Here is an 18466-nt window from a genome sequence, read left to right on the forward strand (position 1 = left end):
CTCCGTAATCATAACTCACTCTCTGTCCACAGTCACTCCAGCCCTGACGTTCAGACCTCGCTAGAGCAACACGCTGTTTTCCCTGCCGATTTGTTCTTCCAATAAACATCTTAAACTTGTGCCTGGCCTCCCGTTCGTTTCTGCATGTGGGCAAAACATCTGAAAACCATGACAGTAACAGGCTGAGGAGAAAATAAAATTATTTGCATCAGGTGTTAGAGCAAGTTGCAATATGAACAAGTGCTGTTCATGTGTGAAACATGAAACATTTGCTATCAAGGACAGAAGTTCCCTTCCACTGCTATAGAGTATCACAACAATTTTTAGAATTCCTTATGATACAACTTTACAGTAAAGGCCAGTACTGTTGCTGCCCCTTGTAAAAGGCCTAAAATAAATGTGTCAATTATTACAGTAGCACAATCTCATTCTGAAATGTTTTTATAAATGTAGAAATGTTTTGCGCACTGGGTAGACGGTTTGCAGCAAGACGGTTCTGGGTTCAAATCCAACCCTTGGCCTTTCTGCATGGAGTTTGCATGTTCTCCCTGTGCATGCGTGGGTTCTCTCCAGGTATTCTGGCTTCCTCCCACAGTCCAAAAACATGACTGTTAGGTTATTTAACTTCTCTAAACTGTTGTGTGTGTGTGTGAGAATGGTTGTTTGTCCTGTCTGTCTCTGTGTTGCCTTGCGACAGACTGGCGACCTGTCCAGGGTGTTTCCCGCCTCTCGCCCAATGAATGCTGGAGATAGGCACCCGTGACTCCATGAGGGATTAAGCGGGTCAGAAGATGGATGTTTTTTAACAACATCATTACTCTGCTTTATATCAGAGAACACAAAACTCACATGTGGGGATCCCAAAAGATCCATCTACATGCTCCCTCTTGCTCAGATCATAAAAGCAACATAGGTTACCATAACTACGCAGATGACACACAGCTCTACATCAGCATGTCACCCGGTGACTATGAACCCATTCAAGCGCTGAGTAAATGCATAGACGAAATCAGTATATGGATGTGTCAAAATCTTCTCCAGTTGAAAAAACAAACAAAACTGAAGTAATTATTTTTGGACCAGTTGACGAGTGATCAAAAGTTAGCACATAGCTTCATCTAGTAAATACTGATCAGGCCCAAAGTCTGGGTGTAGTCATGGAATCAGATTTGAACCTCCAAAGGCATCTACACACAATTACAAAGTCAGTTTTTAATCACCCGAAGAACATTTGCAGGAATAAAGAACTAATGTCTCAGCAGGTTCTAGAAAAACTAATCCATGCATCTATCTTTGGTAAAAAATTGATTACTGCAACGGTGTTTTCACAGGTCTGCCTAAAAAGCGGATCAGACAGCTGCGGCTGATCCAGAACGCTGCTGCCCGCGTCCTCACTAAGACTAAGAAAGTAGAGCACATCACCCCAGTTCTAAAATCCTTACACTGGCTCCCTGTATCTCAGAGAATAGACTTTAAAATCCTTCTGTTAGTCTATAAATCCCTGAATGGCTTAGCACCTAAATACATTAAAAGTTTGTTGTCAGAGTATCAACCCTCTAGACCACTTAGGTCTTCTGGCTCAAATCTACTCTGCATTTCCAGAATCAGAACCAAACATGCAGAAGGAGCATTTAGTTCTTATGCACCACTGATCTGGAACAAACTCCCAGAGGAGAGTAAAAGTGCTCAACCCCTGAGTTCCTTTAAATCAAGGTTAAAAACCTATTTGTTTAGAGTTGCCTTTGAATGGTAATGTTTTAGTTTTGTAGTCCAACTTGTCTTATATCTTGACCTGCTGCTACTATTCATCTGCAATATGCTTTCTTCTGTAATGTTGTGCAGCATTTTGAATTGTCTTGTTACTAAAATGTGTTATATAAACATATTTGTCTTGCCTTGCTTCTTCTGCTAATAGGACAACATTCCCTTTCCCATAACATTTTACAAGTTTAGTGCATACTAAAATACTATCTTTTACCATGTCTTTTTGCACAATCTCTCTTGGTTGTCCAGAGTCCGGGGTTCTCTCTAAATCACTCCTCTCTCAACATTACCTTACATGTTTTCGATAAGATTTAGGTCTTAGTACTGGGGAGTTCGTGGAAAGGTTTTTTATTTGTCTAAAGAACAATTTCTGTGTTAATTTGGGCATTTGCTTTTGAACAATATCCTGCTAAAATACCAAGTGAAGATGCATTTTCAGTTTTTTGAGAGAGGGTACATGATTTTTATTTAGGATGTCCTTTTAAAAGGCGCTTTTCCACCACTTCAGACATACCTGGTGAGTTTGTTCCTGAAGAGATACAATTTAGTCTCTTCTTCTGGCAAGATCTGGTGATTCTACTCTTTGCTACAGTTCTCTGGCAGCACTTTGGAGATTTTTTTCATATCTCCTACTGTCGTCCTTACTGCGAGTAGTTGGAAGATAATCATGGGACCTCACCCATCCATGTCACGGTTACAGTTATTTTAAACGTTGTCTTCTTCGGCTGAAGATATGGAAATGTTTAGGAGAGTCATCACAAATTTGCTCTACTTGAAATGCATGTCCTCTTGTCTTGTCCTTTTTGAACAATGGCTTACATGATGTTACCTGACTCCGCCAGATAGATTTGCTCCGCATATCCATCTGGAAACCTTCCGTTGAAGTAATTTTGGGAAGGGGCGAAAATACTGGTTAGCTGATTGGCCTATGTTGGTGATAGACGGGCCAAATAAACCAATCAGAAAACACAACCACAAGCCAAGCTACTCTTGCTGCTGCAGGTAAAGGCTTGTTAGCTCAGCAAAGAAATACTCTGTAATTCCGATAAAACTTGCTCGATAGCCGCGCTAACGCTAGTTTCATCGGCTGAAGCCGCCATGTTCTTTAGACTGAACTGTCGCGTCTTCTCGTTGCGTCACACCTCAACCCGCCTCAAAGCCAACGCTGATTGGACGTTCGTTTGGTGAACGGCTCCAAATTTTCTTTAACGGAGAGTAGCCAGACTGATCTGCGAGTGAAACCTTGAAAGCTCGCGAGATCAGGATGGTCTCACGAGGCTATACATGATGTGTTACATGATAACACGTCACGTTACACGTGTTACAGGATATTTATACCCCAGTGAAAAAGAAAGTCCGATCTTCGTAAGAACAGTGTTTTTCATGAAGAGTTGGTTTTGTTTCACTGAAATGCAAATAATTTAACTTTTCCAAACAGGGAAATAATTGGAAATAAAAAGAGAAAAGATTGTGGTCAAACAGTTCACTGTTAAGTTAACAGGGTCAAATCAAGTTAATTCACAGGTTTGACCAGAAACACACCTCCCAGGAAGATTGTTCACCTTTATGTCTGAAAAAGACGTGCAAACTGTATGCATCAGTGTCAGTGACCTCTGCTGGGACAAGGCAAAGAGCCCAGTGATTACTCCCTTCCAGCTCGTAATGCAACCCAGTGAAATAAGAGCGACTGCGCCTACACAATCTGTCAGAGGGGAAATGTGTCATGCATATTTCGAAGTTTGAACACTGTCTAGAGCCATGAGAAAACTAACATTTTCTTCACGTTTTATATTTATGACTGCCTTCCCTCAGTTCTCTGGGCTCTAGCTAAGTAAGGCGACATTGAGCTTTGAGCTCAGGTCACTGCTTGAAAGCTGCTTTATTGACTTCAATGAAGGGGGAATTTATCTTCAGTGGCTCTGTGGTTGGGCTAGAATCAGAAATCGTTTGCTTCTTCTTGACAGTATTTCTCAGAATTTATGTTTTAATCATTGATTTAAAAAAAAATCAAACTAGAATGTTGTTTGGTTTCTAGTTTATTTGCCAGTAATGTTACATAATGCTCTTTCATCTGATGAGTGTGTCCAAATTGTTTTGAAGTCTAACTGCAGGTTTTGGAGACCATTCGATTTTTAACACCTGCTTGTCTGCATAACAAGAAATATGTGCTAAAATGCAAACGACTAACGGGAACTAAGGAAGATATATCCACCTCTCCATTACAGGGGGATAACTAAGTGGAGGGGAAAATAGGAAGCAATTTGACGATAAAATGGCTCATCAGAATGTGAGAAGGCTAGCTGGCAAACCAGCACTCACATTTTCCTGCAATAGATTTACAAAGAGGTTTCACATGAAAACCCTTTCGAATTCACACAGCCTCGCCCATGTTTATGTTCTTATGATGTTTTTTAAATTCACCTTTACAAAGTGCTGCATATTAAACCCAACACTACCACTTCAGCTACAGATCTGATGAGCAGTAACAGTTTGAGGTTGGTTTCTGGAAGCCCTGAAATGCAGGTCATTTTTCTTCATAAAAAACATCTCCATGTATATATAACGTACATTATGACTATGTTGTTGGCTGATATGACCATTTAAATATGATCATAAAATTCAAAACCAGGTTGTACCAAGCTGATAGGGACATCGTCTTACAACAGGTAAGGGAAATATTATCAATAATGACACACTTCAAATTAATCCAAGCTTACCCTTTAAAGCCATGGGGCGAAAATGTTTGACATTTTAGAGTGACTGAAAGTAACTTCTTCCATATGTTTGGAATTTTCATTCTATTTTCTTTAAGCCCAATAAAAATCATTCTAATGTTTATTTCCAGTTATGCAAGTTACAATATGAATAAAAATGGAAAAAAATCTTATAATTATGATGAAGAAGCCCTTAAAACAAAACATCTACTTATTCAGTTCCTACAAACTTATATAATTATTGCTTGAGTTTAACTTATGGTTTCCTTTATTAAAAAAAAAAAAGCCCACCGTCTTGAACAAAAAAAAAAAATGTCTGAAAGGTTTATTTATAAACTGCAAAAATGTAGTAGTTGGTGCAATATCAAAACAGAAAAAAGAATCACTGAATGTACTTTTCCTAGAGTTTGGTATGGTTATTTTTGCAAAAGAAATAATAAAACATGGAGACTTTAGTGAGACACTTTGCCTTTTTGTTTTTATGTTTTTTGCCTCTTCGTGTTTGCTTTTTTTAATCCAACCCATCTTTCCACACCATAGGCCTTATTTGGCGTTAGAATCCGAGGTAAAATTTCCACATAAACTTGGTGATTAAAGTTGATTCTGATGCTGATAAAAGCTGAAATCAGGACTTAGCAAAAATAAATAAACACATTTAAAAACAAATCACCAACGAGCAAACAAAAGCACACAGATAGCTTCAATGTAACTGATCTGTATTGCTTTAATGTTTTTTTTCCCCTTAGGAACAGGTAAGCCATGACAGTATAATGTAAATGATATGAGCAAACAAAATCGGAGACTCTTTTGTTCATCCTCGGCAGCACATTCATACAACTTACAAATGCCATCTGTAGCCTACAAGAGGTCAAAGAATCTTTTTCATTACATATGGTAACAACATGATTTCATACAAACATTCGTTTTGGAAACTTTTCATTTTGAATTTTTTTTTTTTTTTTTTCAAATGGCTACAGATGGCAACAAGCTTCTTTCAATAAAGCGCCATGATGCGTTCCTAAAATTGTTCAAACTGCAAAAGAAAGTGACAACAAATGTGGAAACAACCCAGGAAATAAAAGAATAAATAAGAATAAATAATCTGCTGACTCTCAAAAAAAGACCAGTCTGACAAAGCTGCAGCTGTGAAGCTTTTAGCATCACTGTGAGGCGCTTTGGACTTTATTTACACCCAGCGCTGACACCCATACGAAATTTATGTCACTCCTCTCTATTGTGAACATAAGTGCTTTGTTTATGCTCCTCCGATGCACAGCAGGCTTGTTTTTTCCTCAACAGGCGATGGAGGCGGACACATTTTTGGAGCGCTGAGACGTCAGTACAAACAAATCAAAAAAATGGACAGCCGAGTGAGTAAACTGTACATCCCATAACACTCATGTGTGTGCTCTGTTAGAACCACTACTTCTGCTGAGAAAAGTCTGCAAGTTTCATTTCAGAAATTGGAAACAGAAAAGTGGTTTGGTATAAAAAGCAACACGGTACAATACAAACAGATGTCACATGTAGGAATCTTTGGCAAAATGATAAATGTAACCAGCATGAGTGCATATTGCATTAAGGTTTGGCTTCTGAACTTCCCCTTTTTAAAAAAAAAAATCTAAATTCTACAATACATCTGCTTTATTGTGAGCAATGTAACTGCAAGAACACGCACTCGTCGGTTTTTGTCCATGCACCATTATCTCATTCATGCCCTGCCTTATTCTGAGAGAAAGCAAAACCTAAAAACAATGAACCAAAAACAAAAACATACATGTACAATGTAATGTACACCATATATTCAAACACATCTCAAAATCCTCAGACTTTGAAATCATTAGCCAAAATAAGTATTTTTTTCTCAACCCATTTATCTTTATCGAGACTGTACAATATATGTATATATTAGTAATCATGAGGGAACAAAGCAATAAAAATAAATACTTTTTCGCTATGTCACCTTTCAAAGAAGTATATCTATGTACATTTATACCAGTATCAATTTTTTTCTTAGCTTATTGTGAATGCATGTGTTCAGCAAGCATGTATTGCGCACAGTGTGTTTTTTTTTTTTCTCTCCGTTGTTCTAAAAGGTAGCTAAATGTGAAATCTGGCAACACAAAGAAATGACAAAAACTACTTTGAACTCTATGATTTTAATGGAAAGTAAATCTGGCCCAGATTGATAACATATTCTTAGCTAAGTGAAGGTGTGTTCAACAAGCAGGCATTATGCAAGCTGTTTCAACCTTCTTCTTTGTTCTAAAAGGTATCTAAGTCTGACATTAAAAAAAAAACTGTGAAAACAAAAACACAAAACAAACTTCCCTCATTTCTATGAAAAGCAATTCCGGCTCAAGTGAATGATTTTTTTTTCCTTCTTTTCCCTAAAACGTAATAAAGTGTGAAATTACCAAAAGAAAACGCAAAATTGAAGGACAAAAAGAGAACTCTCCGAATTTAATGAAAAATTATTCTGGCTTAAAATGAGGAAAGAAAACAAAACTTCATAAGCTTATTAAGAACGGTTAAGAATTTGCTCAATCTTTTTTTCTGTCTTTTGCCCCAAAGGATATCTAAATATGATGCCTGGCAACAAAGTGAAACAAAACTCGACGCTTGGGTTTTTAACGAGCACTAATTTGGGACCAAAAGAAACAAAAACAAGGAAGCTCATAATTCCATTTGCTGATGGTAATGTTGACATCAGAAACGAGGAAACAAACCTGAAGTCTCTGGATGCTGAGAGGAAGGGATTCAGGTTAAGATGAACAAAAATAAAACTTTTTTTTAATTTATCGTTATTAAAACCTGAAAGGTTAAAACGAGTTCAAAAACTCTGTATTTTTTTCTTATTTTCTAAAATGTACAAAAAAGGACATTTTGCAACACTAAAACAAACACCAGTTTTTCCACACCTTTTTGTGAAGGGTTTGGCAGGTGTCCAACAAGCATGCAATTTCCATTTTATGATCCCTTTTTTCCTAAATGTTACATATGACATGCCTATAAATGGAAAAACTGAAGCCAAACACTCCAGTCCTCATGAAAAAGTCATTTGGCACTTTCAATCAAAGGTAAAAAACAAACAAAAAATCCTGTTAAAAAGTGAAGTTGAGAAAGCCTGACAGTCTGTTTTCTCTCTTTTGACCGAAAAGGAACCGCATTTTCAACTATAACAACACTGAACTGATCAAAGAACCAAATTCTCTTAAGTCGACTTTATGCAGAGCAAAGGCTGGAAGAGTTTTGAGTACATCTTGGAAAGTTCTAGAATTGCGCCAAATGTACATACTTCTGGGGTAAATAAGGAGGCTATTTTAAAAATTTCAAAGGGGGGATTTCTATTGCAACCTAACCCTAAACGTTAGAAAAGTTAAAGGTTATGCAGGATTTATGAGACTGCAAAATTTGATGAGTTTTCTTGAATGCTTAGGGCTCCAAAAAAGACAATTAATCTGAAGGTACAATTATGATAATATTATTAATCATAAACATATCAATCCCAGAAGGCCTTTGCAGTGCTTTTGCTGCACATGCCTAAAAAAAACCCAAAAAAATATGCAAAGCTTGTTATCATTGATAAAGTATTTGCTCAACGAGAGGCAATGCATTTGTTTTCCTTCCATTTTTTTACTGAATGCGAAATGTGAAAATATTTATGAAAGGCAAGCCAAAATCTCTAATCATCACAAAGAAGCCATTTGGGCAAACAACAACAAAGAATGGAAAAAGAGTAATTCATGGAATTGTAAAACGCTGAAATTGAAGTAGGCGTGTTTTTCCAACCATTTGTCCAAAAAGGTACAAAATATGAAATTTTGCTATGAGAATTAAAAAAAAACAAAAAAACACAAATACTATACTCTATGATATAGGCTAATTCTGGTTCAACCAGACAAAAAAATATTTTTTTGTCTTAAATGGACTACTAATAACAGTAAATAAATAACAGGACTCTTAGTGTTTTGACATAAATGGAACAAAATAGGACACTCAATACAATGAAAATAAATAAAATGACTTGCCATCTTAATGGCTACTTCAGTAATAATCTGTCAAACTTTCAGAACTCTGAAAAGACTAAAAAAATGTCTATTTCATGCAGTTTTTGACATGTTTCAATCAGTTTTTTTTTTTCTTAAAGGTAGATAATTGTTTATCTTTTTTTTTTCTTCAAATCTACACATCAAAGAATGTTCTCAGTGATCGTTAACGTCGCTATGATGGAGGGTGCAATTTTGGACAAGAACATGCATAAAGAACAGTGCATAGGTCCAGGTCATCGGGCTGGCTCCTGGTGGTTTCCAGTGTGTTGCTGTGGAAGCGTCTTATCAACAGATCAGTTACTGCAAGCATGTACCGATGGATGAAGGAAAAGTCTGAATATGTGGCGCCATCTTGTGGACAGGGTGTCTTCACATCTTCTGGCGGTTGATGTCAGGCTGGAATTTCTCCAGGAATTCATTTTTTTTAAAGGATTGAATGCTGAAAGCATGCAAGCATGGTTTGAACTGACACACTTGTTTTTTTTAGATGAGGTCTGCTATGCACAGTTTAGATCAGTTGTTGTTTCACTGCAGAGCCCTTTCCAACACACAGCAGACCCATTAAAATTACCTCTAAGTAGTTCACAATTACTTTTGTGGAAAGTAGAAGAACCAAGCTTAAAGATCAAGGTAACATGCATAAGGTCTTCAGAGATTCCATTTCCTCCCCCTTGTTTCTTGAAGAATCAAAGTTCAAGAGAAAACCATATTTCTTTTATCTTGTTTTCCTTGTTTTGTTTTTGTTTTCTTTTGCTTCATCTTTTAAAAAGAGAAAATATTAATGGCTTACTAGCTACATCCTTCTTGCACTTGTATTGCAATTGCCTTTGGTAAATCAATCAAAATCAACAACAACAAAAAAAAAACTAAGAAGAAAAAAAACCTACAAGTCCTTGCATGTTCCCCTGACTCAACTTTGCAAAATCTGCTTCTGTCACATGCAAACGCTCCATACCACACGTCCCCTAGCTCCACTTTGCATCAATTCCAAAGCCTTCAGGTAGATATGACTCAAGAAAGACAAACCATCAAGGCAGAGAGGGAAAAAAAAGAGAGAAAGCGAGAAACAGAAAAGCAAACCGAAAGAAGGACAACGTTGAGTCCTTTTAAAAACGACACCAACGATGTGACGGACGATTGCAACCCGGTCACTGCCGTGTGAAGTTTCAGGGTTTCACCGCTTCATCATGTTGGAGACAAAGCTGACGATGGCGGAGGCAGGCTGATCTGGTTCCAACTCAGCAAACAGATGGCTGACATTGTCTGTTGTGCTTCCTTGTTTTCTTGCAACAAACCCAAAAATCCTGGAACATAAAAAAAAATGTCAGCATGTATCATATATTAGCATGATAACAACTCAACCATAAAAATGTGTGCTTACTTTACTGATCCACCTCCTTCTTTTACCCACCTATGAAAAAAAAACAAAACAGGAATTTTGTATTTTAGTAGAATCATGTGATCATCAGCATATATGCTGCTAATTTTTGTCAAATATAAATCTTACTTTCTATCCTGGGGGTCTAAATCACAGTAGGTCACTGTGTTAAGGGGATAATATCGCCGGAAGAAAATTCTGCAGCAAAAGATTTAAAAGTGACCAATTATTAAAGATTTATGGTAGAATCTTGCAATTTGTTATATGCCACCATAGTTTCCTCACTTCCTCTGGCTGTCGGTGAGCGTGATACCCTGCATAGACACCTTAAAGTGGACAGTGGTGGCGGCAGGGAGAGGGTTGGTTGTCAGCGTCTGACTAATGGCCTTGGCAATGGCCTGAGGCCCTGTAAGTGACTCCATGTCCACAGAGTTGATGAAGAGAACATTACAAGCTGTAAATAAACATGGGAGCAGGTAAGTGCAAGGTGAAGGAAGGATAGTGTCAGCTGACGGGAGGTTGAATGGAAGAGCATTTAGTGTAGAATATTCTGTATGAGCCATTCATGCATATTCATCAATCAAATGCGAGTACTTTTATGCAGTTTCTCAGTCATCTAGAACATGACAACCCAGAATGGTTTAATAGAAGAAGTTGGACTCCTTGTTTCTTGAAGATCCTTCACCTCTGATTCAAAGGGTTTCTTCTGTTCTGGTCCTGGGTTAGAAATATCAGGCCTCCGAGCCAACTCACTCACTGACACAATTCTCCATCCTGTCCGTAAATGAAGTCAACGTCCCTTTTAAAATCCGTAATAATTAGTTGTTTTGGTAACACATCTCAAGGTTTTTGGTTAGAAGACTGAACACCTAAAGGCTCCCACATACTTGCGCACTCAGCACTGCAAAAACGGATCTAAAAATAAGTAAAATGTTCTTAAAATTAGTGTATTTGTCCTTGATTTGAGCAGGTAAATAAGATTAGCTTCCAATGGAATTAGTATTTTTACCCTTAAAATAAGATAATTAGATATACTGCACTTGTAATAAGATGATGGACATGAATTGTTCCTATTTTAAGTGCAAAAATCTTATTCCACTGGCAAATCATCTTATTTACCTGCTCAAATAAAGAACTGATACACTAATTTCAAGAACATTTTACTTATTTTTAGTTCCGTTTTTGCAGTGAGGAGTCTGCGGACATCCGTGCAGAGTCCATACTTGAGGTGGACTCTGTGCAGACAGATACACACGGAACTAAATTTTTATGACCACGTACTCGAAGTCACACAATAAACTGCTCGGCAGGAAGAAGTCGTCACATCAAACTGTTTAGTATGTGACACTGTGCTTGATTCACTGAGCTGCTCCAAACACGCGGTCGCGAGTACTAATGCTAATGCTAATATCCATTCCCCCACTTCTTCCCACTGACAGAAAGCATGGAAAATGTAGGAATCTCTCATAAGAAATGTAGGCAATAGGTAGAGAGCTGACATAGAGAGTACGCATGAGTATGTGGGAGCCTTAAGAAGGAACAAAAAACCTAGCCCATGGTTTAGATATGTTGATGACATTTGGGTCAAGATCCATGCCAAAGAAATGGAATCCTTAACATAACACATCCACTTAGTAGACATTGACAACAAACTCAAGTTTACAAGGGAGGACACCAGAGTAAACAACCTACCATTTTTGAGCCTCAACACTGAAGAAACCTACACACACAAACCAAATCTACTTTCTAAACAAACCACCCACTAGAAAATAAACTATCAGTTATAGGAACTCTACAGCATCAAGCCAATAAGCTCTCCACTGGAACAAAGGACTCCAACACACCAAGACATATGGATACCCCAACTGGGCTTATATTAATGTATTCAAGATTTCAGGAGAAAAAAACCCCAACATTGTACAAATATGGAATGAAAAAATGGCCCTAAGTAGAAGAGCCAGTTCTGTCACACAGGTTTTTGCTGTTGAGCAGACCCCTTAGCGGACTGGGAGGTATAAATTGGGCCTTACCCATAATCAGAACTATGAGAGCAAAATCATCTTCAAGAAACAAGTCTAGCTTCCTTCTATTAAGGCACTTGGGAGAGAAATGTAAAGCTTTACACGTAAATATTATTTTATCATCACATGCATGCATGTCTTGTTCATGCAATAGAATTAATTTGTAGTCCTAAGCTTTAAACCAACTCCCTTTTCATAACCCCAAATCCAGTGCAAAAATAGTATTTACCATAGGCTTCCTCGGGAACCTTCTGAACTGTAAAATAAGGGTAACAATGTTTAAGAAAATGATATATAATACATGTTTACTTCTTTTCTCACATTAGTTTAACAATTACATTGGCAAGTAACAAAGGGAAAAGACTGGATTTGCAGTGGTATGGACTTTTGGGCATAAGCATAAAAATAATCGTACAGATAACACATCAAAAAGCCAAATTGCCTTATAAAGATGATTGAACTGAAATTTCTGCTCTTAGAGTCCATAAATTCTTACCTGCTCCTTGTTTGAGAAGCTCAACAACTGGGTCAGTAGGTGTTGCGAGTTCCAGCGCCTCTTCATTTGGATCTTTAAGTAGGGGGATGAAATGGTTATTGTCTGAAAATAATTTCTAGATAAATCATAAAACGAAGCCAAATATATGTTATTCAGTCTCTTAAAACTCATGAGAAACATACAAAGTGAGAGTAGTACTGACCTTTGGTGGGAATCATCAGCTTACAGGGCAGAGCCAGAGGAGTCATTGCGTGTTGATACACCAGAGCAGAGAGACATCCTGCAAATGCAAAACGTTTTGCTGTTGTTTTTTTCTAAATCAAACTGGACCAATTGGACACCAGATTTGAGAGCTCATACCACTGGCAGAAAAAAAGTTAGACACCCACCAAAATAGGGCTCATTGGGACAACCTTTCAGACGGACACCTTTGGGGCTGGTCTCAATCAAGAAGTGCCTCACCAGCTCATTGGTCATGTCGCCAACTACCAAAAAGACATATTAAAATAACATCATGTGAATACAACCGGCCTCAAACTTGATAAAAGTGTTGAATATGTAACAGAGTTTACCTTTTTTGTTTTGCTGGACAGTCGGTGGGGGGCATGCCACCTTCATGGCCAGACCGTAGGCTCCACGGAAAGAGTGACTGTCCCGGATGATGAATGCTCCTGGCTCCCTGTCCTTTAAAAGACTGATGGCTGAGAGGAAGAAATAGGAGAAAGAAAAAGACTGAATGAACAGTGCAAAGACAATTGAAATCTTTAAATGTGTACCACTAGACCAGATATTCACATACACAATAGAAAATGCAGTAACCCATTTATTCACTATCTGACATTAAAATAAATAGTTCTGTAATTAAAGTAAACTGTTCATCAAAATAAACTGTTCCTGTTTTAGGACAACTATGATTATTATTGTTATATTTTTTCCTATGCAAGAATGAGACACATAATTTATAGAGCTAATTTTAACTTTCCTCAAATTCAGAAGTTTTCAAACATTTTGTCAGTATTTGGTAGAATTGCCCTCTCAACAGTATGGATTGCGTCAAATGTGTTGGGGGTCTTTCCTAAAGCTTCTCACAACTGTTTGCTGATATTATGGCCCATTCCTTTGGAGAGAACGGATTTAACTGGGTCAAGTTTGTAGGCCGCTATGTCACACACCTTTTCAGCGTTGTCCATGTATTGTTTATGGGACTGAGATACTAGCTTTACGATGGCCGCTCAAAAAAACTTTTACTCAGTCCTTTAGCCACTTTGTAACCAGTTTAGCAGTTTGATTAAGGCTACTGTTATTCACTACCACCGAGCCATCACCACACTACGTCAACAACCTGACAGCTGCAATCCGCAGCCTGCCGTCGGTTCTCCAGGACTCCACTATTCAACCTATCAATAAGTAAGCCTCCGCTTCACCATCTAACCACTCTGCTTGCTGTTGGGGCTCATCACTATCCGCTTCTTATTTGCAGTCCACGATCAGATCCCTCCGAGTCATGTTTATGTCAAAAATGAAAAACATAAACACGATATATGCTGTTTATATTTGCATATAATTGTTTTTTTTATCAAATGAATGGATCATCTTCAGGCATCTGGTAATTGTGCCCAAGGAAAAAGGAGACTTACAGAGATCTATAGTTCTCTTCTTAATAACTCTGGGGATTTCTTTTGATCTTCTAATGATGTCATACAAGAAAGCAGCCTGGTTAAGGTGTTGCTTTAAAATAATGCCACGTTTAACTCAGATTGACCCTTGGCCAATTGCCATCTATGATGGGGGCCCATCATAGATGGGCCCCCATCTATTAACTAATAGAGAAAAATTGCCTTTTTTTCTACCTTTTTTTAAGATATTATTGATACTGTATTCCAGGGGTCACCGACCTTTTTGAAACATAGAGCTACTTCATTGGTACTGTGCCATACAAAGGGCTACCAGTGCTGACCTTGGAAACCAGAAGAGTCAGAGCTCACCTAAACGTTACATAAAATGTTTTAATTTTTCATGCTTTTGTCATTATTAAATCTGTATAAATGCAAGTGTGATTAAAATGGAAAAGCAACAGAATAAAATACAATTTTAGATGCAGCTCACAGGGGGTGATGGTAATTTTTTAAACAGGCCCAAGGGTGTCACTTGCGGTCCTTGGGGGCTAGAATACCCTCCTGTATTATACTGCCTTCTTTCAACATTGATGCCCCCCCCCCTCCGCTCAGCCCAGTTTTCATCATACTATAATGTTTTTTGTATTTTTGTAAAGAACAATTTCTAGATGAAATTGTCTAGATGAAATTTTGGACAGTCCATTTGTGGAAAGCCCAGTGATAAGTAATCACAAAGATTTAAAGAAAAAACAATTTAGTGATCATTTATGTCTTTATTTTAAAGAAATTAATTATTTTAAAGTATGGCTTTCAAGTTTTCTTCAAATTTTCCATGTATTTATAGCAATTTTGGCACTTTTAAATTTTTCTTAATTTGTGGTAGTTTTGGCTTTTCGTACATGCTGCTGTTTTTTTGTATTTTAGGCTTGCATCTGTGTGATGTTTAGATTAGAGTTCAAAAATTCATGATGATACCTTTCTTTAGCATTTCAGATTCTAAAGAAATACCTTCGTTTCATTCTTAGCCAATCACAAATTCAATGTGCAGGTGCGGCAAGTTACGAAACAGCACTACTATTAATGTTGATCAGCCTCCAAATGTTACCTATTGGACCTGTTTCTGAATTTAAATGAAGTAAAATGTTGTCATTATTCTGGCATTTAGCAACCCAAAATAATTTTTGTAATCTTAACGACCAAAAAAACAGAAAAAGTTTAGTGTGATTAAACGACAGCAGAAGACAAAAGGTAATATTGTTTTTTTATACAGTGCTTGTAAATATTTGGTTTTAACTGTAAGGAGAGCCCTTACCTTGTTCTCTAGAGATGTCAGGCTTGTACCAGAACCTAGAAGTGTCCTGGACAAACTTAACATTCATCCTTATGTCTGGATAACCATCTGTTGAAAAGAAAATTGACAAGAAGGATGATTACGGCCTACATAAGCCAGCTGTGAACTAACACAACCCATCCTCTGACTCTCACCATAGATGGACTTGGAGACGTCTGGGAGAGTATGTGCGCCAGAAAGGTTTGGCGCGCTGCCACCGCTGGCTGCCGTCAGGTTCCTGTTGTCTGTCCTCTCTGCATCTCCACTGGACATGTGTCTCTTCTCCGGAAGTTGTGGGGAGACAGGGAAGGCGGGGGTGGGAGGCGGCTGGGTGCTCCCCTGCCGAGAGGCGGCGCCCAGCTCATCAGGTGTGCTGTGACCACTTGACGGCGCGCGACGCCCCATTAGTGGACTTGGGGGAACGCCTGCTGTTGCGGTTTTAGGGTTTCGGCCAATCAGAGGACTGGATGGGACTCCGGCTGGGGGCTGGTGTCTGGCCAGGGAGGGGCTGGCCTGACCTAGGCGTCTTTGAAGGGCTGGGCTGGGGGGGGTGTTGGTGGCCACTGTGCGGTGGAGGGTGTTTGGGCTGCCGGGAACTGTGTGGACACCCATGATGTTGACCTGGGAGCCTTCAGGCGAGGCAGGTCTATGGGTGTATGGGGAGGCGGGACTGTGGGGGTCACCATCTGAAGAACCAGTCCTCCTTCTGAACACAAAAAAAAAAAAAAAAATTCTCAAGATTCAAAATTGTAAAAACACCCCTCAGCAGAAAAATTCTACTTCATACAGTGTCCTGCAAAAGTATTCACACCCCTTGAAAGTTTTTTTTAGTTTATAGATTATTTTTTTATAACCACACACTTTAATATTGGAAGCTCTTTGCTACCATCTAAAGCCCAGAGTTTGGCTAACATCTGCTTGCTGTTTTTACGGTAAAAGTCTGAATCCGAAATACTGTAATTATAGATTGTACAGAAGCTTATATTTTAATTTACCTTAAAAACCCTGTACGGCAATAAATGCATCAACAAAATAATATAAATACATGACACTGAACAATGAGCTTAGTTACTAATGTGTTCAGTTACGCCTACTGTCACAAACTTGTATCATATTTAATTTTTTTTTCTATTGTTTGTGTGCTATTTTTGCATTAAAGAAGTCCACTTAATTTAGCTTTTTTTTTCAACAACATAAGCAGCACTTGTTTTTTTTTTAATAAAATACCAATATAAAAAGACAGGCAGTAAGTTATGAATCTTACACAGCCAAATACAGCTGTATAGGTGACACCGTATCAATAGATCTGAGTATAAATTAATCTCAGTATCATTTTAGCTGTTCTGTAAAGTCTTAGAGGTTTGTTAGAGAACAGTAGAGAACAGATATGCATTATAAAGATGAAGGAACACCTCAGTTAAGCCAGGGACAACGCTGTAAAGGAGTGTAAAAAAAAGAATATCCCAAGCTTTGAATGGCTCACGGAACTGTGTTCACCCCATCATCTGTAAATGAAAAGAGGATGGCAAGTACAAATTTACCAATCCATAACTGTCCACCTAAACTGAAACAGTGGGAAAGTGAACATTTTTCAGAAAAGCAGCCAAGAAACCAGTTGTAACTGTGGAGTAGCTGCAGAGAGCCGCAGCTCACTTGAAATCCCAACTTAAATCAAACACTCCACAAATTTGACTATAAGGGGAGAGTGGCAAGATACGTTTTTTGAAATAATCCATAAGTAGTTCTACTCACTGTTTGTCACAAGCCTAAAAAAAATAAACCTATTAATCAATCACTTAATCTGGATGGCATTAAATTGGCCTCTGGTAATAAAGTGAAGTCTTGGTGCTATTTTTGACCAAGAAATGTCATTTAAATCCCATATTAAACACGTTTCTAGAGTTTCCTTTTTTCACCGCCGGAATATTGTCAAAATGAGAAATATTCTGTCCAGGGGTGAAGCTGAAAAACTAGTCCATGCATTTGTTACTTCAAGGCTGGACTATTGTAATTCTTTACTATCAAGAAGTCCACAAAAATTTTTTGTGGACTGCTTTTTTGTCTCTCTTTTTGTGTCTCTGCTCTGTCTTCTCTAACCCCCAGTCAGTCGAGGCAGATGACCGTTCATACTGAGCCTGGTTCTGCTGGAGGTTTTTCCTTCCCGTTAAAGGGGAGTTTTTCTTTCCACTGTCACTTCATGCTTGCTCAGTGAGAGGGATTGCTGCAAAGCTATGGACAATGCAGACGACTGTCCCTGTGGCTCTACTCTTCTTCAGGAGGATTGAATGCTGCTTGTCAAGACTTGATGCAATCTATTCCCTAGATAGGAAATTGTTTTGACCAATCTGTATAATCTGATTGAATTTGACTTTGGAAAGTGCCTTGAGATGACATGTTTCAAGAATTGGTGCTATATAAATAAAATTGAATTGAATTGAATTGAATTGAACACAGCAAACATGTGGTCAAATAAGCCAAAAAAAATTAACTATTTGGTGAACATCCAAATCAAAGTCTGGTGACATTGCACATCACCCTAACACAACACTACTATGAAACATGATGGTGGCAACATCATACTGTGGGGATGGGGATCTTTCTTCAGCGGGAACAGGGAAGCTGTTCACATTTAAGACGAAAATATATGAAGCTAAAAACCTGGGTCATACTGTATAACACTGTGTAGAAGTTAGTCAGGGAACACTAACCTACCTGAAGTATGTTTGCTTTCCAAGTGGTGTGCTGTGGAGGAGAAGAATAGAAAAACTCACCCATCAGTGGTGTGGACTGGACTGCTGGAGGACAGAGGAGCACTGAACGGTTGTGGCCTCGAGTCCCCAATGCTGCGATTATCTGAGAAATATAAGGCAAACAATCATATAAGGAAAAAGAATAAAAAATAAAAATAGAAACGTATTCAGAGTAAAAATAAAGAAATCAGGAAAAGGGCAACTAAAAGAGAAAAGAGAACATTGTATTTCACTTGCAGTAAATACAAAGTTGTTTGAAAACAAAAGGTCTGAAGATAGTGAAGCTATTTCATAGGAGAAGTGTCCCTACCTTGCTGTTCATTTTTACAATCAGAGTCTGGCAGC

The 18466-nt window shown here is 38.2% G+C and overlaps 1 protein-coding gene across 10 annotated transcripts in view; it reads right to left on the reverse strand.

The window, feature by feature from the left end:
• Nucleotides 1-5182: 5182 nt before the first annotated feature.
• tns1a (tensin 1a) overlaps nt 5183-18466 on the reverse strand; it is a 158025-nt gene continuing 144741 nt past the window's right edge. For 7 of the 10 annotated variants that reach the window (XM_036128468.1, XM_036128462.1, XM_036128461.1 and 4 more), the window contains 13 exons: nt 18432-18458; nt 18143-18224; nt 15527-16077; nt 15354-15440; nt 12998-13126; nt 12815-12910; nt 12628-12705; nt 12426-12497; nt 12159-12185; nt 10194-10362; nt 10038-10106; nt 9912-9941; nt 5183-9834 (listed from right to left, as the gene is read on the reverse strand). In XM_036128468.1, coding sequence (XP_035984361.1) covers nt 9705-9834; nt 9912-9941; nt 10038-10106; nt 10194-10362; nt 12159-12185; nt 12426-12497; nt 12628-12705; nt 12815-12910; nt 12998-13126; nt 15354-15440; nt 15527-16077; nt 18143-18224; nt 18432-18458 — 1547 coding nt within the window. In that variant the 3' untranslated portion in view covers nt 5183-9704. The remainder of the gene's footprint in view (nt 9835-9911; nt 9942-10037; nt 10107-10193; nt 10363-12158; nt 12186-12425; nt 12498-12627; nt 12706-12814; nt 12911-12997; nt 13127-15353; nt 15441-15526; nt 16078-18142; nt 18225-18431; nt 18459-18466) is intronic. The other 3 variants (XM_036128465.1, XM_036128467.1, XM_036128466.1) reach the window with 1 other exon arrangement.

Source organism: Fundulus heteroclitus, chromosome 24, assembly GCF_011125445.2.
Source record: "Fundulus heteroclitus isolate FHET01 chromosome 24, MU-UCD_Fhet_4.1, whole genome shotgun sequence".
Lineage (NCBI taxonomy): Eukaryota > Metazoa > Chordata > Actinopteri > Cyprinodontiformes > Fundulidae > Fundulus > Fundulus heteroclitus.